The 23625-nt window shown below is 39.5% G+C and overlaps 1 protein-coding gene and 1 long non-coding RNA gene across 5 annotated transcripts; one reads left to right on the top strand and one right to left on the bottom strand.

The window, feature by feature from the left end:
* Positions 1-97: 97 nt before the first annotated feature.
* On the top strand, positions 98-16081 carry LOC148223642 (uncharacterized). 2 transcript variants are annotated; one of them, XR_015803873.1, is made up of 3 exons: positions 112-267; positions 13855-14397; positions 15141-16081. It is a non-coding gene; the product is annotated as an uncharacterized LOC148223642 (long non-coding RNA). The 2 variants fall into 2 exon arrangements; XR_015803872.1 differs by having other exon boundaries at positions 98-267; positions 13855-16081.
* DMC1 (DNA meiotic recombinase 1) lies at positions 2058-14843 on the bottom strand. Of its 3 annotated transcripts, XM_014885261.2 has the most exons (15): positions 14804-14843; positions 14199-14299; positions 12458-12545; positions 11785-11829; positions 9454-9600; positions 9078-9160; positions 8417-8469; positions 7480-7521; positions 6204-6276; positions 5436-5527; positions 4854-4927; positions 4642-4756; positions 3853-3913; positions 3190-3306; positions 2058-2750 (listed from the first exon to the last, which is right to left on the bottom strand). In XM_014885261.2, the coding sequence occupies exons 3-15, from the start codon at positions 12515-12517 to the stop codon at positions 2681-2683; spliced, it is 1032 nt and encodes a 343-aa protein (XP_014740747.1). In that variant the 5' UTR covers positions 12518-12545; positions 14199-14299; positions 14804-14843; the 3' UTR covers positions 2058-2680. The 3 variants fall into 3 exon arrangements, with proteins under 3 accessions (XP_014740747.1, XP_088021420.1, XP_088021421.1); XM_088165294.1 differs by lacking the exon at positions 9454-9600; XM_088165295.1 differs by lacking the exons at positions 5436-5527; positions 6204-6276.
* Positions 16082-23625: the final 7544 nt, after the last annotated feature.

Genomic DNA, 23625 nt, shown 5'->3' with positions numbered 1-23625 from the left:
TCTGAAACACCTACGCCTATTCACGGAACTCAACTACTCACTAAGCGCTCTCAGCAAAGCACCGCCCCGTGCAATAGCAGGCGGGCTACGAAAGGTGCGTAACGTTCTTTACTTAGAGCCGGGAGCCCGCGTAAAGAAGGCGGAGGGGGAGGAGTAACGCTATTCCCCAAAGTCAGCTACGCAAGGAGCGCGCTCCGTAACCCCTTCTGCAGGACAGGGAACACCTGAGCCGAGGCGCACGTTACGTAAGTGCACGGCGTACGCAAGGTGCGTAACTCAGGCTGGCCTAGGGCGGGAAGAGCCCGGTGCGCTTGGCGTAACATTCTTACGCGGACCGTACAGGCGGGAGGGTTACGCTGGTTTCGCAGAGGGTTTGAAGAATACTGTCCGTCGCCCACGGGCTCCGCCAAGGTAGTGGCGGTGGGGTTGAGGACGCAGTGGTGGGACAATGGCGGAACGAGACACTGGGCGACGGGGTGGGAGCGGCCCTTTGGACCTCTGTGGCGGCTCTGGCGGGACGAGGTTGTTCCCTGTCAGATTAGCAGGGGGATCTTGGCGAGGCGCTGGGGCAGAAGCAGAGTGAGAGCGGCCATGATGTTTGTTATCGTCTGAACGCCGGCAGGCCGGCATAGAATTCCCTAGATGAGCCAGAGACTCCTCGCTGAAAAACAGAATAATCCACGAGGAGATTACGTGGCACAGACCATAAATCCTTTAGTGCTGTGTGTGTGCTATCGCCGAGTCAGTGTGTCCTGGCACAAGGAGCCGTGTGCCATGGACGGTGGGGTTACACCAGCCACCAGCCTCGGCCCACAGCGCGTTATCGCTATCAGCAGTGCTTTCTGGGCTGTCAGATTATCAAAAACTGGGTATACTGGCACACGGGAAAGCAAGTCCCCTTTACTTTCAGACCCTTGGATAAAAATAGCAGCCTAGAACAACACACAAATTACCATTTTAGTTTCACATGCTATATATATATATATATGTATGCGTGTATCACATGTGTGAGAAAGCAAAAAACAATCTGAGTGCTTAAAATAAAATACTGGAAGAAACCTGGGTCTTTTTAAGTGGGTGGCAGGGAGTCAAGTGACACTGCACGCTCTCACTGACACTGAGTACATTAGATACAATGCCTAGAGTGGGAAAGCCTGGCCCATGCAAAGGACTGGACATAGCATTAAATGACAATGGCTGGTCCATTCCGAGCTCTCTCTGATCAGCCAGCCTCCCAGCCATCAGCTCTCCAGACTTTTCTCACTCTGAAAAATAGTACTTTACCTCAGGAAAAAAATCAGCTATCTGTTAAGAGACCACTTAAGGAATGCAAGCCCTCTCGGTCTGTCACAAGGAAAAGCCTGGCTAAAATGTCAGGCTCCTCTTCCATGAATTTCTGGTCATTGCTGCCTTTTTACTTGATGTTATCTTACATGCATTTGGTAATCTAAAAAAAAAAAAATTATTTTGCCAGTGAGGACAAGTTCTTTGACCAGATACCAAAATTAGATTCATTGTAATTACCAGATGACAAAGTAAGACTACCCCATTATATCCATGTGTGGGTATGTATGTATTGTTTAATTTACTTTAAAAGCAGCAATTCCATTAGCATTGGAGATATTGCAAAAGGAACTGTTATTTTGGCCCCCAATGCCCTGTTTCCCTCTTTATTCCCAGCTTTTTCTTTTCCTCCCTGTGACCTACATCTCTGGCTAGCTCAGAGCTATGCTGGCTGGCTCCCTCAGCAAGCTGAATCTTAAGTGCCTTTTCTTTGGTGTAAGTGCTGGTGCCAGCCTCTTTCTCCTATCTAGCCACTGGACTTGTTTGATTCCTTTCAATGGTAACAATATTTAATATTACTTAATAGTAATCTTTAATATTCTTACTTATACTAGAAGAATGACAAGTGAATTACATCAAGTTTGTTTCTTTAGAGAACTAGAAAAAGGTTTTAAGGTGTTGGATTGTGCCCAGAATATTTTTCTCATGAAAGATCAATGAGATTTTTGAGAGGAGAGTTTAATTCAAAGCACCCAAACATAGTCAGACATCTGTTCTAGTTCACAGTCTTTATTTTTAACTTTAATAAGAACAGGTTTAAAACATTCTGTCCAAAAAGTAGAAAATGCTAAATAAAAACATAAACATTATCTAGTCAAGATAAAAATGTTTAAAAACGTTTTCTTAAAACTACTTCCTCCTCTACAGTACATGAAAATCCATCGAGTTCTTCAGCTGTTGTTCCTCCCACTGCCTTTTCCATCTATATATGTCAATTTTATAACTGAGTTTATTCCAGTTCTGTTGCATTTCACACTGTTAAATTACCACTTTGACACTCCCTTTGAAATAAGTTAAGAAAGAGTGTATTCACTCCCATGTGAGAGGACAGGTTTGATTTTCAAAACACAGGAAAAGGATTCTAAGAACAATTCACCATCTAATTGCTTAAATCTTTGTGTGCTAGAAGTTCAATTGAAAAACAAAAATCCTAAATTAACTGAATTGTAGTTCAGTAAAACTGAACTGTACAAAGTTCATCCCAGTGTTCTCCCAAAATATCTTAAATAGTTCCCAAAAGCTACAAATGCAGCCAGGTAGTTGTCGACCTTTCACAAACCTTCATCCCAACCACCGAGCTGTTTTTTAGCTGCACATTTGCATCATTTTTTTTTACCTATTCTTTGGCATCCCCAATCCCTCCGGCAGTTATTGCAAATGTGGCTTCATTTTCAGGCATCTCAGGGCTGGGAGAAAAAGAAACAAGAAACCTGTGGGCTTCTCCATGTAAAATGCAGTTGTGAAATAGTCTCCAAAAGGTTGTGGGTGTGAGCACCTGGAATACATCAGTGCTTTTATACCTACGTGCAAACTGTAGAACATGATCAATATCATCAGGATCAGAAAATGTGAAATTATCGTGCCAGGAAAACCTAGGAATTTAACATGTCCACAATTTTCCTGCCAAGGGACCCCCAGTCCTACCAAAGTATTTGATGGTCTTTATTAAGAGCTGAGCATCTAGTAGGATTTATGATGAAAGATTATGTTACTTAATATATGCATTGTGCAAGACAACTTTAATTGCTGTTTAATCTGTTAATTAGTTTGTCCTTCCAGATTTTCTCCCAAGTTTCAATACCTTGAACTTTGTCACCTTCCCTCCTGTGAGGAAAGGTGGTTTACCTGTCGTAGATCTTTGCAATACGCAGCTCCCCTCTCCCTTTCCTCAAACTGATCCTGGTAGTCGAAGCATGAGCAAGGATGTGGCCCCCGATGGGCTTTTTTGGATCTGCTTGAAAGCTGCATTAGCAAGAAAATTGTGGTGATTCACTGTGCAAATTCCAGAGGTTAATACTGTGATATCTGTCAGACTGAGCCCTATTCAACTCAGTAATAAATAATCAGTAGGGAAAAACATTGAAAACCTGACTTTAGCACACTTGTCTCAAGATAATATGTTCAAGTGTTCAATGCTGGCATCATTTTCCTGTCATTAAATTCAAGAGGCTCAAGAAACACACACCTTAAATATCACATATAAGCTTCTCCAAAGGAAAATGTGGTGTTTTTTTCAAAACTTTTTATAGCTCATTTTCTTTGTTTAAGTTACAGTGAAATAACACCACCATACCAGGCAGCAGTTAAACGTAAAAAAGCTCACTCCAAAAACTGAGAGAAACTTCTAGGTGTCATTTACTTATGATTCCTAATACTCAGGGGAAAATGACCAATCTGATCTTTCATTTCAGTGCCTCTTGCTCCTTACAATCTTAGTTCCCATTTCTGTTAAATACGTAATACAAAATACAGGAAATTTTTTTAAAAGAGAGAAAAAAAGTATCTTACGTCATAGTTGCTCCTGGGTCAGCAGTCATCTGGTTGGTCACAAACACGGCCACATTATATTCTGCAAGAAAAAACATTGCAAATGAATGTTTGTTTCAAATCCAATTAGAATTCCAAAATATTCTCTTATCCATGGTAAAAAGTAAGGTTTCTGCTGAAGCACTTCAAATTTCAAATGAATGAGAAGAAAACATTCTTTATGACTGATGGCTGCAGTTAATCAGGACACAGCCTAGATTTGCTCCTGCATGGCTTCAGCTGTAATATGCCAAAAATGAGCACTTTTCCAAATTCCAGTGAACAAGTCTTTCTCAGCTCCCATCTATGTTGGCTCCCTGCCCTCAGCTCCCTCTCCTTCCCTTTCTCTGTTTGCCTTTTTTTTTACCTCATGAAAAAGGCATTTATTCATTCTTCATCAACATTTCTGAGACATTCCAAAGAGAAGGAACTCTATTCATCCTGGCAGCATCCCTCAAAGCATTGCAAAGTACTGAGAAAGTGGCAAGAGGCATGGCTTTCTTATTTCTCTACGCCTTCATCCTCTTTTCTCTAAATGTTGGAAAAACTCTAAATGTTGGAAAGTCCACAAGTTTTCTCAATCTGTCATCTTGAAATAATACATTATCAGTTTGATCTTTTTGGTAACTGACAGAGGTGTAAAGTGAGGAAAGATCCCTGGGCCAGTGCCTGATTGATAATACACTTGGACTACTAGGTGGTTGTGCTACCAACAGCTACTGGTAGTGACTCCAGCCCCATGTTTCCCAAATCTTGCAATGTTTCCTGTACCTTCTGATATTTTTTGGAGCCTTGACAACATCTGAGCTAGTTTCTGTTGTCGTTCAGCCAATTCTCCACGACCACTGAAATCCACACGGAAAAGTGCCATTATGGAGTCAATGATCTGCACGGTAATCATGCTAGATAAGTAAATATAGTGAAAGAAAACAGGAACACTTATTTTGAAAACAGTTAGCATACGGGAAGAAAAAGTCTTGTACCAATAACTTGAAGATACCAGCTTCTTCATGGAACTTGGCTGCTACATAGTCAAGCAATTCCATCTGATGTTCACCTAGTGGGAAGCAGAGTTGCCAAGAGAAATCAGGACCAGAAAGAACAAAAATGAACCAAGCCTGAACTTTAAAATTCCACTTTAAATGTCTGCACTGATTATATTTTCATCGCCAGCAGTTCTAAATCCTGTGCTCAGTAACAATCTACTTTGCAGGTTCCAGTTTCCTCTCACCCATCTCACAAAACTTCTTTGTGAAAAATCTTCACTCTGCATGAAGACAACTTTTTGTTGTGTTAGGAACTGAAAAGGAATATATACATTTTAATTTAACGTTGAATTAAATGACATATGGAAAATGTTTAAATCATATTATTTACGTTTATATTGCACTCTAAAAGAAGAAGTCCTATTTCAAAACGTCTTGAAGTTTTAAAGTGGTTTCTTGTGACACAGAGTGTGTTGAGCTGTTAATAAACTGAGAAGTGTTAATAAACTGAGAACTATTAAAATGGGTACTTGAGAGAAAAAAACCTAGATATCGTGCCAGTTGCAATAATGGTCTTACTGGTGTAGGCACGTGCATACAGCACATTGTCAAGTACTGCCTCGTGGTCAACATTGAAGCGATCAGCAATGTCACGCAGGCGGTCTGGTCGGCTGGCATTAGTCAGAGTTAAGGATTTCTCCTTGTGCAAACCATGCTCTGAAAATAATAAAACTCCACTCCAAAATAGGATTATGAGGGGGGAAAAAAAAAGAAGACTATTTATTTTAGTCCTAGAGAAGACTGACTTTTTGTCTTCAGGCTGTCCCACGTACCCTAAAGATAGTTTAGGGCTCACGATGATAATGGTTTTTTGTTTAGGGTTTGAGGTGGGGGGGTTGACATATGGATATCTGTGCTCTAGAAATTTAGTTGGGAGCAAAACCTGTTTATACACAGTCTACTGCAAATGTGACGTGTTAAAAATAGTATTTAGTACTTAGATAAATTTATCTTGAATAGAAAAGCTGCTATAAACTGTAGGAGGCCTACTAGATTGAAAAAAAAAAACCAAAAACCCAAAAACCCCCAAAACAAACTAACAAGCAAACCCAAACCAGTTACAATAAAATCCAATTCCTAAGTAATTTTTCCAGGTTGGATTATATCAAATGACAGAAGAAAAACTCACTTCCTTGTGGGCCACTATACACTGTGCTCTCCAGGATTTCTGTACCAGTAATAATGTTTTACATGTATGAAGCTATCAGAAGCCTTCTGCTTCCTTACAACAAAATAAACTAACTTTCCAGTTCATCACATCTGTAGCTTTTAACAGTCAAAAGATACAAAGTGTTTTCAGTATCAATGAAGATAATTTTTCCACCTGTGTAGCCATTTGGTCCTGGGAGCTGAGCTGTCACTACAGAGAATCACAGATTAAAATGAAAAAGCAGGAAAAATGTTTTCTTACTCCAGCTATTATTATTATTTAAATAAAATACAACTGTTTATCCATATCACAAAGAACTGTCAGTTTTAATCAATGTGAAAATCAGGAGTATCTTGTCTTACTGCCATCTTGAGAATAAGCTCAAGCTTTTCTCAATTGCAGATCAGATGAGATTTAATTAATGGTGTCAAACCTGTTTTATTCAGTACCATCACTAAATCTGTATATTTTAAGAATATTATTAGTAAGCTCTTACACACAAAGCCTCCTCTTAATCCTTTGCCCAAATTAATTCTTTTGGCTTAGTAGTCACTCTTTCCAACTGTTACTCATATGATCAAAAATTCTTTTGATATGAATTTTTCCTGATATGCAGATAGTTGCTGATTAAGGGTTTAGTCTCTTTGGAGTGAATAGGCTAAAATACTCAATCCAGTTGTAATCATTCATGCAAAAGGGTATGACTCTGCTGACCATTACACTGTACTAACCAGAAGAGGCCTTATTTTTCCAAAACGTGCCACATTTCACTCTGCAATATACGGGTTCATATAAGAGAATTTGCCTACCCAGTGTCTGGTAATTCCAGCAGCATTAATAGTTATAGAAGTTATTGTTTACTACTCTTTACACATTGAGAGATATCTCTGGGAAATCAGAGTCCTGCTGTTTTTGGCACTACCCAAATATGGTGACTGCCAAGGTCTGTTTATCCAGTCACTGACAGCCAGTAGTACCCTTTCAGTGCCCTTTCAAAATGTCAGATTCAGCAAAACGTCTTGAAACCAGGACAGTCAAAGAGCTGCTGAGAAAAAATTTTTGCCTCTGCCCTTTTCCGAGCAATGCCTCATCTACATGTGACCCATATTTGTGCTCTGCTTTTCCAGATGGTGTGTTTCACTGGTTTATCTAAGACAGCCTATTATCTTCACTCTCCTTATGGCAAAACTTTCATGGATGTGAGCAGTATTAAAGTACCATTATATTAAAGTAACCATTTATATGAGTTCTCTACTCAAACATAGTTTATGGAGGTAAGAGTCACCAGGTCTGTTTCACTGTATTTGTAGAAATAAAAGATTTTGACTTGTCTCTATGTGTTTAGTTCTGATACAATTACAAACAGTGGATTCACTGAGAAGAAACATCACTCTTTTAAGGTATTATGCCTACCACAAAGAGTGTGAGATAGCTGGGTTTTGCCTGTCCGGAACTCTGTTAAATAAAGAAAAGGCAAAAAAAGAGTCAGGGTTTCGTTTTCCAAGTTTGACAGATTCAGGAATTACTGCAGTTAGAAACTCTTACTTACAAAATTCACCTCAATCTCTACCTTTTAAAATCATTTAACCTCAATTTCTAAATTGTATTCTGTGCAGGAGAAATGTATTACATGAAAAGCAAAATCTGAAATGCTTTAATTTGATCATGCTTGACTGCTGAAGTAATTTATTCTCTTGTGTATAGAAGTTAAAACCACATGGCACCTGTGGAAAAGTGATAATGGAGGGGCAGGGAAGAAATGGCTGAGTCCATTAACCAAGCCCAGTTTCATCTCCAGTAAAAATGATCAAGGAGAAGCTTACAAGTTTATTTAATCTCATTCTACCAAATCACATTAGTCTCCAGTTTATCTTTTCTAAAGGAAAGAGTACTGTGTTTTATGAATTCTTGTTGCTGAAGTGTCAAGCACCAACTAATAAGGCATACTGCAATAGTAGCTTAATTGTAATTCCAAAATCTTACATAAAATGAAATGTACCTTTAAGTGTGCATAACTAAAATACATTTTGTGACAATTTTGTTACTGGGAAGGAACACACTGCATCAGGGAGAACTTTGGCATGTTAGTAATAGTCTTAAAAATGCTATGTTGTACTGAATTAGCATGCCCAGTAACGATTACTCAGCTCAAACTTAGTCTGCAAGCAAATGAAGAGGAAAAACGGGAAAACATTAAGATAAGTGGATTATTTCTTCCTGCACTAATGCAGATACTCATCTTTGTAGCTACAATGTGGTAAATTTGATACAAGTAATCCAAGTTGAATTAAAATCTAAATTAAGTTGCAATTCTTTGTTTAGTAATACCCATTTAACGTGGCTCTCTTACCTCCAAAGGCCTCAGTGATTGCCATGCTTTCAATCCCACCACCCAGAAGTTTGCTGCAAAGAAGGAGAGGATTATGATATAGTTAAATGCAAAAAATCACAAGAGGAAAGTAAGAAACTTTTTTACTACTTTAAGGAAAGTAATTTCTTTCCTAAAGCCCCTCACTTGATGCATTAATTGCAGGGCACTAAATGATCATTGATTCATAAAGAATTAACTCTGTCTTTACCTCCCTTTTTGTGTGAAAGGGAAAGAGCTATAGAAATTTTTACTAGAAAGAAAGGAGAGAAAATAAAATTGAAAATAATATTTAAAAATAGCATTCCATAAAAATATCTCAAGGGAGGACTTGAAGACTTGTAATTTTGACCTGAAAACTGCAGGTTATTTTGATAGGTAAAAAAATTATACTTTCAAGATTTCTGGCTGCCCATTATTTATTTACAGTGACTGTACAAAATCTAGTTTCCCCTCAGAAAAGGAGTTGGTTTTGGTGCTTATTGATGTAGGCTTCTTCAAGCCAGCACTAAGTCCAAATGCAAGGGGATTTACGTGTCCTAGCTAAGTATGTATTCCCTTATATTTCTGTGTCTCATTAAAGACAATTAAGATGATTATTGGGAACATTTGGATGAAGGAAGGATATAAGAGATAAGCTTACTCAAATTCCTGGCTGCCAGTGGAAATATGAAATACCATCTTTCGTTTTTCACTGTACTCAAAGGCAGTGAGGAAGCCTGGTTCCTAGGGAAAAGCAAAGAGAATGCAACAGGTTTATTTTAACTTTAACCTGAAGTTAAAAGTGGAATATCCCACATGAATATCTTCTTTTCCCCCAGCCTCATTCCCATGGGTTATAAAAAGCACCTCAGCATTTGTCTGGTTGTTGTGGAGTATAAAGTATTATGCTTTAGAGTAACAGGCAGAATAATCTTCAAAATTATTTTGATGATGCAGTAGGAAATCTGCTAAGAGAAACATTGCACAGCATTTTGGAGAGGCATAAGTTCAAACTCTCAGAAAAGTGACTGGCTTACAACAAGCTTGTTTGCAGCTTCTTTAATCTTGTCCACTTTGGCCTCTGAGAGCCCCTTCACATTGCACAGTGCCCGTTTTGTGGTCATCTGGATTCCTTTGATTGTGCAAATCCCAACTGCCTTCAGCTTTTTAATATCTGCTACATTCTGCAAAGAAATTTCCCTTCTGTGAGTACTCAGGACAGTTAACAACTAGAAGGTGAAGTAAACCTTTGAAAAATATTTTAAGCTTACATTCATATGCATGTGTTTTCACCAAAAAAGAAATGGATTTACAGTAAACTCGTCATTGTGTAGTTTGTGACACCAACAAAACAAAATTTTGAGTAACACTGGTGTGAGGGATCATGGTACAGAGAGCAGCTCCTGGTGGTTTTGAGAGAAAGATGTCTGGGTATTTACTTCTCCCCTTTCAGTGTCAGTTTTCCTAGATCAAAGATCATAGTAAAGAAACAGTACAGAATTATTTCAGATATTGTGGACCTAGGACACCCTGTAACACTCAGTCTGTCCTTGGTCCCTTAGCACAGATAATCTGTAAACCAGATAATCTGGTGGTAGATAGCTGGGAGCTCATTCACAAGGATCATTGGAAGCTGAGTCTAACTGCTGTGCTGTTTCTGCATGTCCAGTTTAAAACACATGCACCCTGCAGATCTGACTGGCATTTTGGGGCTTTTCATAAATTGGGAACAGCATAACGTCAGACAGCACCCTACTGACATATTTTACTTTCTCTCACCTCATTTTATGATTCTTACGTCACTGGAAATGTAAAAGCAAGAACAGATTACTCACAAGAAAACATGCTATGTGAAAGGTGTGGGGATAATTAATCAATTTACCATTTCTGGCCAAGATTTTTCTTTGAAAAAAACCTATGAACTGGACATATCATCTGTTTATCTAGAGTGTGTGGGTACATAGAGCATAAGAAGGGAGGGGAGTTCTGTGAGAAATTAGTCATGTTTATTTGGAATCTTACTTCTCATCCTGTGATATGTGTGTGACACTCAGCAGAGGCTGAGGGGTAACAGCACCTTAAATCCTACCAAACACTTTTGATCACCAAACCACAGTCTCAGTTATTCTAATCTGATTCTATTTCTGGGCACACTGGCAGATTCAGTAAATATTTTTCTCTCTATTCCTCAGAAAAAAAATTCTAAACCCACAAAAATTATTTCTTCAGGTAAATTAATTTAACAGATATGAATCATTATATGTTTGCACAAAGCTTTTAGCTGGCACAGCTCAGAACAAAAACTTCCTCTGAGGTGTGGGAATAACCAACTGGAAGAAAGAAAAAAATAATGGAAAGGAACAGAAAACCTTTGCAACCCCAGAAGAACAGCCTAAGTCATTATTCTTGGATTTCAAAGTCTTTCACACATTTGTATCATTCGTGAATGCCATCCCTTGTTTCATACTAACAGCTCCCTTCCAGCTCAAGTCACCCTCTTTGATCAACTTGCTAGGTTTTCAAAGCAATAAGTTGTTTATTTTTCCTATATTGCTCCATAGTTTGACCTCCCAACCACGTGAGCCTTCTTCAGAACTATCTTTAAAACTGCCAATGAACTGCCAATAAAAAAAAATGCCAACAGTTGCACTGCTGACATGGTCAGCCCAGGAACTACAGCGTTGACTAATGACGAGTCATTGTGACATGTCGTCCCCATCTTTATCTGTCTGTAGCCACTTTTATTAAATCTCACATTACTTAAGGCAAACTCAACTTTTTATTCTGCTTCTGTAACTCTGAATATAACAGGATTCCAATCCATGTGCCAGCCTCCCAGATAAACATATAATAATTGTAATTCAAATAAATGAGTGATGTTTATGTGTTGATGGTAACAACGACAGGAATTCACATTTGATGAAGAAAACTAACCACTTATTTCTCTAGCTACTAATATTTTCCTCACTCCTACTCTACCCCCTGCACCAGCATGCTGAAAATAGTATAGTAACAATTGTCACAGTGTAATTTCACAGGCACCAAAAATGCAGGAGTAATTACAGAGATTGGCAGGAACAGGAAATAATCTATCACACAGTTTTCAAATAAATTAGCAAGCAGTTGGTTTTTCAAGAGTGCTAGGTGCTAAATACTTTGAGTATCTTGACACTTTATTTAGGAATCTGATGTGAATGAGATTTTCTAAAAATCTGTCTTATCACCAAAGGCAAAATTTGTCTCCACTGACTGAGTTAGAACTTATTGCAAGGAGGAACTTCAGTTATTTGCATCAATGTGCTTACAATTTTGAAAACAACCTTACAGTAGCTTTTGAGGGATAATTCTGTGTGATTGCTAATACTTACAATTCCATGCTTCTGCAGCAGGTCAATATCCTGAAAAAAGGATTCCTAAACAAAATAGCAGAAAAAAAATAGATGTTTATTTTTCTGATTATTACATCTATCTCACTACCTGACTGTTTCAGATTTGTAAACACTTACTGATTTTTCATAAATAATACATAATTTGTTGGACAACTGAAATAAAGCCATAGTGAGCTAAGTGTAGTGTAGTGAGGCCTACACATTTCCTATCATGTTCTCCATAAAGTGTATCTTCACAGGCAATTAATCCTCTGCTGTGCTAATAAAATTTGCGTTATCATCACCACAATCTGCAGCTTTTCTGCCATAGTTTCTCACTCTTTTCATGCTGATGATCATTTCTTGGAAGCAGAAAATTAACTGAGTGTCTCCATGTATTTAATACAGAAGTGTAAAATACGATGAAATAATGATAATCCCATTAAAAACTGTGCACAGCTTTTGAAAGGTTAATGAAGATTACTTGAAGAGCCAGGTTGTACAGGGATTAGGGGAATGAGATTTTCTTGGTAGTGGACTGGAACAAAATTTTAAGTGCATTGAACTCCCTGATGGTTTTTGGGGACTTCCTGTCCCTCCACGGGTTTCATAACACTATCAAAATACCTTCAAACGTTTGCTGCACACAGTTTTCAATCAATCACAAATTTACCTCATCATCTTGGTATCCTGGTTCTTCTTGGACTACTTGATCCTCCATGGCCTTCATCATGAAAGAGCACGCAATGAAGTATTGATCACTAGTGGAAATGCAAACAAAGTCATGGGGAGGCAATAAATGAGTAAATGTCTGTAAAAGGTCTTCTAAGAGTCCAAGGACTACAGAAATGTGTCAGTATGACATCACATATGGATTTAAATTTGGATTCTGCTTCCAACTCTTCATTATCTGACCTACCAGGCCAAAAGGAGAAAATCTGTGTTTTTATACTCAGATGAACCAGTTTGGCTAGAAAGGGCTTCACAGGTTTTAGGAAAAGAGATCTCATTCCCTTGTTAGAATCTTGGGTCAGAGATGAATCTTGGACGCGGGAACATTTAAAATGAATTATCAATAGTGGAATTTATTCTGGCAAGAATGCTAAAGGCAGTCTGTGTTTTTATAACAAAAGTCAGCATAGCTGCAGACAGAATGGGTAATAGAAAGGCAATGCAACAGCTCAGCATCTCCATCTTTATGTGACAGAAAACCCACAAAACAGTGCTGAGAAGGCTACATCTCCTTAGTGGTGTATCTTGAGAACAGATTATTAAAGCAGTATTTGTTTTGAAGTTCTTACTGAGGTTCAAAATAACCAATAAATGCTGAAGACGTAGGTAATGGCTGTAAGGAGTATGCTTGCATGGAGAGAAGAAAAGAAGGGTAATAAAATTCTGGAACTTTTATTATGCAAACCCATATACAGAGAGCTCATTTCATGTTTTTTCATGGTTAACTTGCCATGTCCGTACTCCACCACTGCTTCACTGCCCTCTCTATGTGACTTCCTATAAGCATGGTCTAGAATTGAAATAGGCACTTAGTGATAGCATGGTTAAATAAGCAAAGTGTTAAATGTTATGAATGCAAGAATAGTGAATACAAAGTCTTAGAAATACTTTGAAATAGAAATTAGAAATATGATCTTATAACCAAACTACTCTATCATTTTTGTGGTTTTGTAAATGGGTTAAACTGCTTCTGTTTAAATTGTGAGCTTACCTTTGGTGTTCTAGTTATAGATGATCAAAAGTTTTGTAGACGACTACATGAAAATGTGTGCATGTATTTACTTGCTCATTTGCTAATAAAATCCACAAACTATAAGATGAGCTATGTCTAACAGAGGTTGGGACAGCTTAGGCTAAATATCTGCAAAAAAGCCTTTTTTTCAGCTTCTAAATGGATACTAATTTGCTTGCAAGAATCTTGTACATATAGAGGCTGGGAAAGAAACGAACAGAATATCAGAATTTCAAAATTATCTTATTCTGTTAGTGTTTATTGGAAATAGTCTTATAAAATCAGTTGTTTCTGGTAGTGTCATGATATATTTATTTCTATTTCAGAACCCTGACAATTATGGAGTGACAAATCACGCCTTCACATAATTACAGCAAAACATTAATTAAAAAATACTTTGGGAGATTTGAAAAATCCCCTAGCTTCAAATACCGAAGGAAGAAAAACAAGTAATGCAAGAGGCATTAAAACTATATTACAATCTCCTTCTTCATTAAAAACGTCCTCACAAAATGCACATAATCTTGCACTGCTGAGCAGGTTATGGGACTGTTCTCCTACTCCCCATCCTTAGGCAATTGGCATGGCATCTCACAGCAGAAAAACGAGGCAGACCTAGACCTGTGCCTTCCTACAGGCTATAAGGGAAAATGGAGAAATTTTACCTCACCCTATTAAAAGCTTTAGGTACGAAAAAAATCCTCCTGCTCAGTGGAGCGTTGAGCTGCTGCGGGTGGGTTGGCACACCTGAAGGACTCCAGTCACCAGTGCCTGCAGTGAAGCAGATAAAAGGGTGGAAGTCTGAGACAACAGAGCAAGTCCATGAAAAACCACCACCAACCTTTGCCACCTCAAGCACCCAAGGGCAGGTGAGCAAGCCCTGGATACCGCGGTGTCCTTCCAGCCCGCGGGTGTGACAAGGACCCGCTCCCTGCAATTCCGCCTGGGCTTGGGCTGGAGAAAATGGCAGCAGAGCTCGGCGCCCTGGGCCGGGGCAGGGCGCGATCCGACCTGCCCCAAGGGGCTCCATGGCGGAACCTCCCATCTGTTAACTCAGAAGAAAATAACTGATCAATCGCCATCAACACACGGATTTATTTGGCTTGTCTTTGCCAGCTGCCTCCTCATGAGATGCACATTTCTGTCCCCAAAGGGCGAGGAACCACTGAACCTCCCTCCCCCTGCGGAGCACCGTAATTCCCCATCATAATTAGCATAGTAATTAACCCGCAGCTCATGCCCGGGCAGCTCCCGGGCAGAGATCGGGTGCAGTACCCGGGGCGAAGGCTCCGAGCTCGCCGGGCCGCCCGCCTTGCTCCTCCTGAGGGCAGGGCCCCGCCGCCTTCCCGCGGGGGCGCGGGGCGGGGCCGTGAGGGCGCCATGAGGGCTCCCGGCGGAGCGGGCCTGGCGCCTTCCCTCAGCCGCCCCGAGAGGCGCCTCAATCCCCGTCTTCAATCACTCCAACGCCCGTGGTTTATCAACTGCTGTACTCGCCGTCTCCCAGGAATATCGCACGGCCCTTGCTCTACAGCTGGAAAAGGCAGCCTTAGTTAAAGCCGAGTTGGTTTGGAAGGCATTCAGTTCAACGCGGTTCTGCCTTTTGTTTTTCCAGGGTGCCACTCACGCATCTTCCTCAACAAGGCACACACGGCGTTTCTGGATTGGATGGCCAAAACCTGTCAGAGAGCTGGAAGACAAGTGACTTGCCTGGAGTCACAGGACAAGAAAATGAGGCTGAGTCATATACATGATTTAATCTGCCATTTTAAAAGGATGGAAAAGGTGCTTTTTAGGATATGAACACTACGAGACATCTGCAGTCTTCTTGGAGACAGCATTCAGAAAGCAATCGCCCGTTTTAGCTCGCCTCTGGTAACACAGTTGGTATGGAACTGTGTGTCAAGGAGACATCACATCTGCGAGCAGGAGGAGTTCCTGGCTGCCCCTTGTGTGGGCTTGGAATGGCAGAAGGGATTGGAACAGCATCTCAGCCTGTTTCAAGGGGCTTGTGAAAGCTTCCCCACCCTCTGCCCGTGGGAGGTTAAGGGCACCTTTTCCAAGCCATTTCTTAGCCAAGTCAGGAAAACAAGCAACAAAACCCACGGCCCTGTGCCATCGTCAGGACACCACAGGACTGCTCGCAGGGTCCCCATTCGAAACATCAAGCAATTTCTATAAGTACCAAACATCCAATCCTGGGAGCCCAAGGCTTTGTCCATACAGAGGAAGTGGCTGGCATAGCTTTTGAAAACTGCATTATTCCGCAAGAGCTATTCCAGAAGAGCACTTAGGCAGACAACCCTTCAAAGGCGAATTCCTTCACAAAGTATGCTTTTATTCCAGAACAGAATGCATATGCAGACTGTGACCCTTCTGGTGCTGCTGAGCAGCTCTGCAGCAGATAATACCTCACTCTGTAAACAACCTTCCCTTCATTATCCTTTTAGTTTGTAAAATGGTTCTCAGAAAGGTCAAATGAATGCACAGAGTCTTAAGACCATTTACGCTCCAAAGAGCTACTTTGAGCAATAAATTACATTCTACAACTTCAAAACGTTGTGTGATCATTAATTGCTCATTCGGCTTCCAGCTGGTGTTGTACAATAACCCCACAGAGTTAACAATGTCCCGTTAGACATTGGCCCAAGTGAGCAGAGGCATCCCTCAGTCTCCTTCCATTTACAGGTTCTGCTGCTGACCAGCGCATCTCCATCCCAGAGGGATGCACTGGAATGAGACACACCACTGTGATACACATTCCCTCTCACTTGAGATCTTGTACCTGTTTTTGGACAAGGACCAAGTCAAACTATCACCATAAAATATTAAGTATCCAGGTGATTTTTTTTTTCATCCTCACAAACTTCATCCATGGCTGCAGGAGGGAAATCATGAGGGGTTTTGTTGTTGGGGTTTTGTTTTCTATCTCTGATCAGAGCTAAGATGAACTGCAAAAGCTCTGTGCATACAATGGGTCTCAGGGTAGGACTGGCAAAATATCAGAACAGCCAAGCTTTGTAATTCAGACTGAAGTAACAGGAGAGCTCTATTGTTAAAATAGAATTACTCGAAGGAATAAATATGGTACTGGGAGACTGCGTTATGTTTGCATCACAGTCTTGAGATCCTTAGGCTAAGCCTAGACAAAAGTACTCAATACTACAGTATTGGGAGGAATCCTGTATAAAAAAGACACGGATTTTGCTACCTCTAATTTATTTTGAGTTAATCACTAAGGATATATTATAGGATTAGATATCTCCCTGTGTGTCTATCAAGATGTCCTGTCCAGACCATGGTTCAGCATTGCAGCTATGGAGAAAGTGATGCATTAGAGGGTTGTGCCCACTGATATTAAAGAGATGTCAGGTCAAGTCAGGAACACAACAGATTGTATGTGACTGGAAAAGAAGAAAACAGTAATATCAAAATACCAACTAGAGAATTCAGGGATGGGTATTTTTCTAAATGAGAAATAAATAATTTGTGTGTCAACTATACAAACACAGTAAGTGATAGCAGTCCAAGCACCACAAGATTCACTATTTTTATAGGTGACTGTGACATTAGAAATTCTTTATATGTATAATTAAGAATGACATGATAAAATAAAACAAAAAAAAACCTGGAAAAAACAAGGCCACTTTCAAACTTTCCAAAACCTAAACCAAGTTAGAGGATTTATGGAGACACGCATCAGTATAACATAATGTGATCTATCAAAAAGACAAAGGAAATAAGAAAAACTGTCCATTTTGAGAATGCACAAGGATTTTTTTTATTTAATATAAAAAAATCAAACTAGTAATAGAGAACAATAGAACCGAAAGAGTCATCGAGAGATTATCTCAAAGCAGAGTCACATGTTCATTTGGCTGGGGAGGCTGTGGACTTTCTTTTATCTTTTTAGAAAAAGCTAGACAATTTCAGTGCTTGCCTATCCTTGCCATCACCCTTGTTGTCTACCTGTCACTATGCCATGCAATTTTATCTGTGAAAAATATTCAATATTTGAGCTAACTTCTACTTTTAAAAGTTCGGGTAACTGAGACTCTAATTCTTGCATGCTTTTTTCCACCCGAAAAGAGAAGAAAAATGCCAGCATGAGCAGTTCTAAAAAAATGCTCAAACATGATGGATTATGTGATAGTGTGTGAAGTTTTCTCTTACCTGCTCATGACCTTTGGGGCTGAAACATGCAGCCCTGGAATAGGGTATTGTCACTCTCAGTAATTTGCCATAAGCTTTGTACTGAATGTGCAAGGCCTGAGGACTGAGATTTGTCAAGTTTGTTTTGTTTGAACTTCTCTCAATCCTTCTGTATCTTTTCCTTGGTTAGCTGTGACAGCAGTTTCTATAATTAACCAGGTCTATGGCTAATCTGTTTTACTTCTGTTTATCTGTGTGTGGTACAACCATCATTTTATATAAATAAAGTAGCAAACACTTTTTCTATGTAGAAAAAGAGACTTATGACTAGCACAACGATGCAGTGCAGGGAAATGCAGACATGGAGCAATAGCAGAAACCTCGAGAAGTGAGGGCACAAGATTTGCTGAGGAATACAGGGATATAAAGGTAACAGACAAGTCATGGGCTTGGCACAGCTGGCCTGTTTGCTGTGAACAACTCACTAGTGACCTGTCAAAGAAAAGCTGACCTGGAACTGGATTTAGGGGTAACAAAGGGGAAAAAAAAAAAAAGTAACATTCATAATAGGCAATACATACATAAAATCTGATGTAGTGTGGTGCTGCCGGGTGTAGGTGCAGCAATGTGGGGCCCTGCCAGGATCACCTTGCCATACCTTTTCCAGCCCCAGTGTTCCTGGAGCTGTAGGCTCTTTGACTCTCTCAACCCTAAACCTAACCCTAACCACCACCCCTAACCACTACCCTAGCCCTTTGAGCACATTTCTAACCTATGCTAATAGATATTATTAAAAATATATCTTTTTAAAGCAGCTTTTTAATTTTTAACATTTCTTTCTGCTTGAGCAACTGGTGCTGCAACCTTTACAGTTTATCAGTCTCTACACAAAAAAAAGAATCTCTATTTTAATCACTATTGAAAAAAACGAAATGCAGTTGGTAAAATATATTACTCTGAATCATGAAATGTATACTTTGGGAAGTGCATGTCTTTTTTTAAACTGTGAGAGCTTTCTAAACAGCTGTTGCAAATTCCAAAATAACTGCTCTTGACTAACTCCACAGACATAGATTTTTGTTGTGGAATAAGTGCACCTTGTTCTACTTCAGCTTAATATTAACTTTATGATAAACAGAAGTAACAGACTAATTATGAAATAAGACTGCCCACATATGTAGCTAAGTGGGAGTAGTAATTGCAATTACATGTATCTTTGTTCATTTGCATTACCTCAAAGATCAGATAAAAGTAGGATGAAGAAAGCAATAATAAAATTTATTTGATATATAACTGTTACCAGTTTTCAGATTTGGTGACAATGCTCTGACAAGCTTGCGTTTGAATTAAAGCTTAGTCACAGCCCTGGTTAAAGTCCATGGGTGAATATTTTCATTTCACTAAGTAAACCAGAAGAATTGACTAAACAATTCTCTGCTCACAGATTAAATGGGAAGCCATTCCCCAAGGGAATGAAGTGCATCACATGGCCAGTCCCGGGCACCAGTGGCCTGATCAGAGTACAGAGCATGGCCAGGCTCCTACACTGCCCTAACTAATGCTCCATGTTCCAGCTCTCAGAATGAGCCTGAGCTTAGCTTAACCCAGCAAGGCATTATTATTTGCTTTCCTCGTATTTGTATTCCCTCTGGTGCTTGTCTGAACAGTAAAAAAAGGAAAGATGGAATCAGGCAGCTGGGAGATGAGGGAGAAAGAAGGGGAAAGACTACCTCGGCATGGTGTTGGATCAGTTTTGCCATTTGGGGGACTGTCACCATTCCTTTAGACAGAGGGACTTCTCTGGGACTGAATGCAAATACAGGGGGTAGAATTGGTCTGGCAGCAGTGGAACACATTGGTGCATTATAAAAATGAGAGAGAAGCAGCAAGGATTTGTTGCAGGAAGCTGAGTCAGAAAACTTGATTTAACTGCAATAACTCATGAGAAAGGAAGTTAAAACAAGAAAATATTTCAATGCTGCACAACACAGGACTCTGTGTGTGTATTCTTCACAAAGACATTCTGACTCCTAATGCAAACGAAGTTGGAAGTACTGCAAATACTGTCTTAACTGTTATGGCCAAAAGAGTCAATGCTTCTTTAACTTATTCACACACTAGCACTGAAAATCAGTCTGAAAAAGACATGAAGCAAAGCAGCTTTATGCACCAAACACAGGACAGCAGAGATTTCAGTCTTACAGCTGAAAAAAAGCATAATTCATTGAATGTCTTTTTCACCCCTTTAATGCATTCCAGCTCAAAGAAGCTGAGTGCTTCTGTTGTCAAGTAGGGTGAATAATGACTTTGAGTACACTGCTCTGTTTTGTACTCAGGACAACATTTTCATTAGCATGATTCAGAAAGAAGAATGCATTTAAAGTGCTGCTGATAGAAAATTTTAAATTTCTAGGTCATGGCAGATTTCACTGGTCACATAAAAAAGTAATGTATTACAGAAACAACATTTTAAAATTTACATTTGGAAGAAATTCAGCTCTGGTATTTGAGACATTTCTTCATTGTAAAAAACCTACCGAATTTTGAAGAGCCTCTGCTTGAAAAACTAATATACTTAACAATCTTTCCACATTCCTTATCAGTTTGGAAAAGCTCAGGTTTTCTAGCTTAGAACTGAACATGTTCTTCCTTTGGCCAGTTTTCTACTCTTGGCTTTGCCTGCTGCTTCCAATTGAGTTTGTATGTAAACCACAGATAAAAACCCCAGTGTTGCTCCATTTGTATTCCATATGTTTGCCAGGCTGTTGGCCACAAGAGATCATAAGTAGTTTGTTTTTCAAACTTCAAAACTTGGATAGGCATTGAGTGCATCATCATACAGTTATTTTTACATCAGTATAAAATTTAAAGGTCTCAGGAATTGTAATTGGCTTTAAAATACTCTTTCCTTGATTTTGCTACAATAGAGCCTTGATTTTCAGTTATGGTCCAGCTAATAATTTTCTTCACTCTCAAACCTTCAGAGATTCATTAGCCTGATTATTCTTTTTTAATCCATTGTTGTCCTTTCCTTGGATTACCATGGTTTCTTTACCAGCCTTACTGCAAGTGAGTTCTTTATTAAACACTTCTCTGCCTATATCTGAAAAGAAAGCTGTTAATCTCTCCTTCAGTTTTTTGCTGAATTGGTGATTATAAATGACATATCTGTTTCTGAAACCCTGTGCAGGTGCACAACTCCTAGTCAATAACAACTCCCACTGGGGTTCAATATACCCCAGTACTTTCTACTGCAGTCTTCCTTCCTATTTTGTCTGTCCTCCACTATTTTTCTTCCACTGGATTATTAAGGCAGCACTTCCTGTTTTAAACAGTCAGTCAATCCAAGACAGAGGAATAGGTCAGAGTTTCTGAGACCAGAGTTCACACATGACCTCTGTTCTTAGGGCAATGAGCATCAAACAAGAAGGAAGTCATAAGACACTCAAATATTTGATTTCAAAACTGTATTCAGTATTGAACTACAGCCATGAGATGTTCCTAATTGACCAGCCACAGTTCCCCAGCCTCAGCAAAAGCAAACTGGAGATATGAAGCCGAAGAGAACAACAACCATCTTTCATCCCAGGCATTTGCTAGAAATGACTGAGTGGTCTTGAAGAACGTTTTCTGAAGTAAAAGCATCTGCAGATCAGCTCAGGATTCTGAATTATCTGGGTGAAGGACATTCCTGGGTATCGCTTCCCAGGAGAAGGAATTCCAGTATATTTGAAAGGACCTGCTTCCAAAGCAAGGAGTAATGTCCTCTCACCCATTCTTCTCAGGAAGTCAAAAGGGTTTAATTGGTGATGGGTAGGGACCTTACTGGCTTGCAGGCAAAATCTGTTAGAAAAACTGACAAAAAAACAACACTAAAATGTGCAGAGCAATCCCACTTCTACACTGCCTTTACATGAACAACTGCCCTTAAGAATATTTTTATTTTGTATTACAGGGTATATATGGGTGCCAACAAATCAGCTATATCAGCAGGAGAGAGAAAAATTAACTCAATCTATGACATCATGTCCTATCCTCCTCCGAACACTGCATCACCTCTCTAGGATGAGGTGCTATTTTTAGTCTTCTAGTTTCAAACATATGTTGAGATTGCTTCCAAATGCTTTCCTTCTTATCCTTTTCAAGCTCTGCATCTTGGGTGTGGAGGTCTGAAATACTAAATATTAGCAGTCTGGATTCCCTGCTCTTGGCACATGTCAGTGAATCCAAAACCTAAGGAAGCTACTTGCACTACTTAGGCACGCAAAGGAACACACACATACACACAAGCAGCTTTGATGGGTTCCAGCTGTCTGGGATTGACAAACATATAGACATCTGTGTATAACACTCTCCTGATTCACATATGGGGAACACGTATTGTAGCATAGTAAAGGCCTTCACAACAACAAGCCTGAAAATTCTTAGCAAAACAAATAGTGTTGAACCTTTTCTTCCCTGTTATATATTTGGAAAAGTCACTGGCTTATATTTTACTTGTTTCGACTTAGATTTGTTTGTTCGATGAGGATGGTACTTGATAGAAGCTTGTCTCAGTTCCTTCAAGAGAAATGAAGGGCAGAAAAAATGTCAGTAATTTACTGTGTTGTTAGGATTAATGCCTTCATGCTCATGCATTCCCTTTAAGAAATCTGGCCTGTCCCCAAGTAAAACATAGCTATCTCTAGGGCAAAATACAGCAGCACTAGTGCTAGCAGCACCACACTGCAGTCATGGGAAAAGAAATAAAGGTATCCTCTCCTGTTGAAATGGCAGGAGAAATTTCAGGGTCATATAAGGCAATTGTAGTAGTGCAAAATACCTATGACACCAGGGAATGTCCTTATCTCGTTAAAGGCGGCTGATGGAATTATTCCATACAGCTCACAGCCAAGTCAGCTGTCTCCAACAGAAATGAGTTTGGGATGTTTCTTCCTTTAAGATTTATTGACTCCATAAACTGCTTTCACAAAATTAACAAATCACAACACACTTGTGTGTTTCAATCTGCCAGCCTGGATAGAAAATTATACTACCATCACATGGTTACTGTATTTTTCTAATATAGTTTTATAAGCAAGCTAATTTCTCCCAAATTCCACTCCTTGCATAATTCCTTAGTGAAATATGTTTCCCCCTTGCCAGTCCACGGTGACAAAGCAGCACCTGTTAAAGGGCTTTTTCTAACATGTTGTAATGGCAATGCCCTGCGTGCGGCAGGAGAAATGTGGCTGGCAGCATGGCAGTATCATCGGGATAATACTTGAACATAAGCAAAGACAGGGATTTCAAAAAAGAAAACGTCACCTAAATTTCATTGCTCTAATGGTGACTATGAAAAGAAAAAATAAACTAAACTCAATTCAGCTTGGTCAAGAGAATCCAAAGATTTTGCTTCCACTTGTTGACAGACATGTGGCAGCATAAACTTTCATTACAAAAATATGTAGAAATCAGCAAGTTGAAAACTGAGTGAATTGTGTATTATGCTGAGAGAAGCATTGGCAGCATGAGTAAATATAAAAGAAAATGTTTACTATACCTGATTTCAGATTATAAGGAGAATAGCTTGCTGTCCTGCCAGCTTGTTTTCAAGGCTCTGTATTTTAACAGAGCAGAGAGACTTGTGACTGATCATCTATTCCTTCTCACCTTACCTCCCCTCCCTGCTACAATATACAATACAGGAAAATTCACAAAGTGTATAACAATATAGGCATTGTTCTTAACTTCAATTTAAGAGCAATATAATTCGGTTTAGTTCGGAAGTATTTATAGTGAAATAAATGTTTGACTCTATCAACACCAGTTTTGAATATCCTCACAGGTTTCTGTATCTGGTTCAGTGTTCCCAGCCTCTGATTCAATGCAGCCTGTGTGCATTTACCACTACCATTCCTTCCACTGTTCATACTTCCTTCCATGCTGCTTTGCCCAAATATCCTTCC

The sequence above is a fragment of the Sturnus vulgaris genome, chromosome 5, assembly GCF_052056855.1.
Source record: "Sturnus vulgaris isolate bStuVul1 chromosome 5, bStuVul1.hap1, whole genome shotgun sequence".
Classification (NCBI taxonomy): domain Eukaryota; kingdom Metazoa; phylum Chordata; class Aves; order Passeriformes; family Sturnidae; genus Sturnus; species Sturnus vulgaris.
Note: the sequence above shows the minus strand (reverse complement) of the source record. Positions and strands in the feature narration are given on the sequence as shown.

What these genes read in the sequence shown, in the direction of transcription:
- DMC1 (XM_014885261.2), bottom strand. Translation starts at nt 12,517, where the DNA reads ATGATGAAGGCCATGGAGGATCAAGTAGTCCAAGAAGAACCAGGATAC. An exon ending in CAGGATACCAAGATGATGAG is followed by an intron (nt 11,830 to 12,457) that starts GTAAATTTGTGA and finishes TATTTTGTTTAG; the next exon opens with GAATCCTTTTTTCAGGATAT. An exon ending in GTATGCACGTGCCTACACCA is followed by an intron (nt 4,928 to 5,435) that starts GTAAGACCATTA and finishes GCTTCCCACTAG; the next exon opens with GTGAACATCAGATGGAATTG.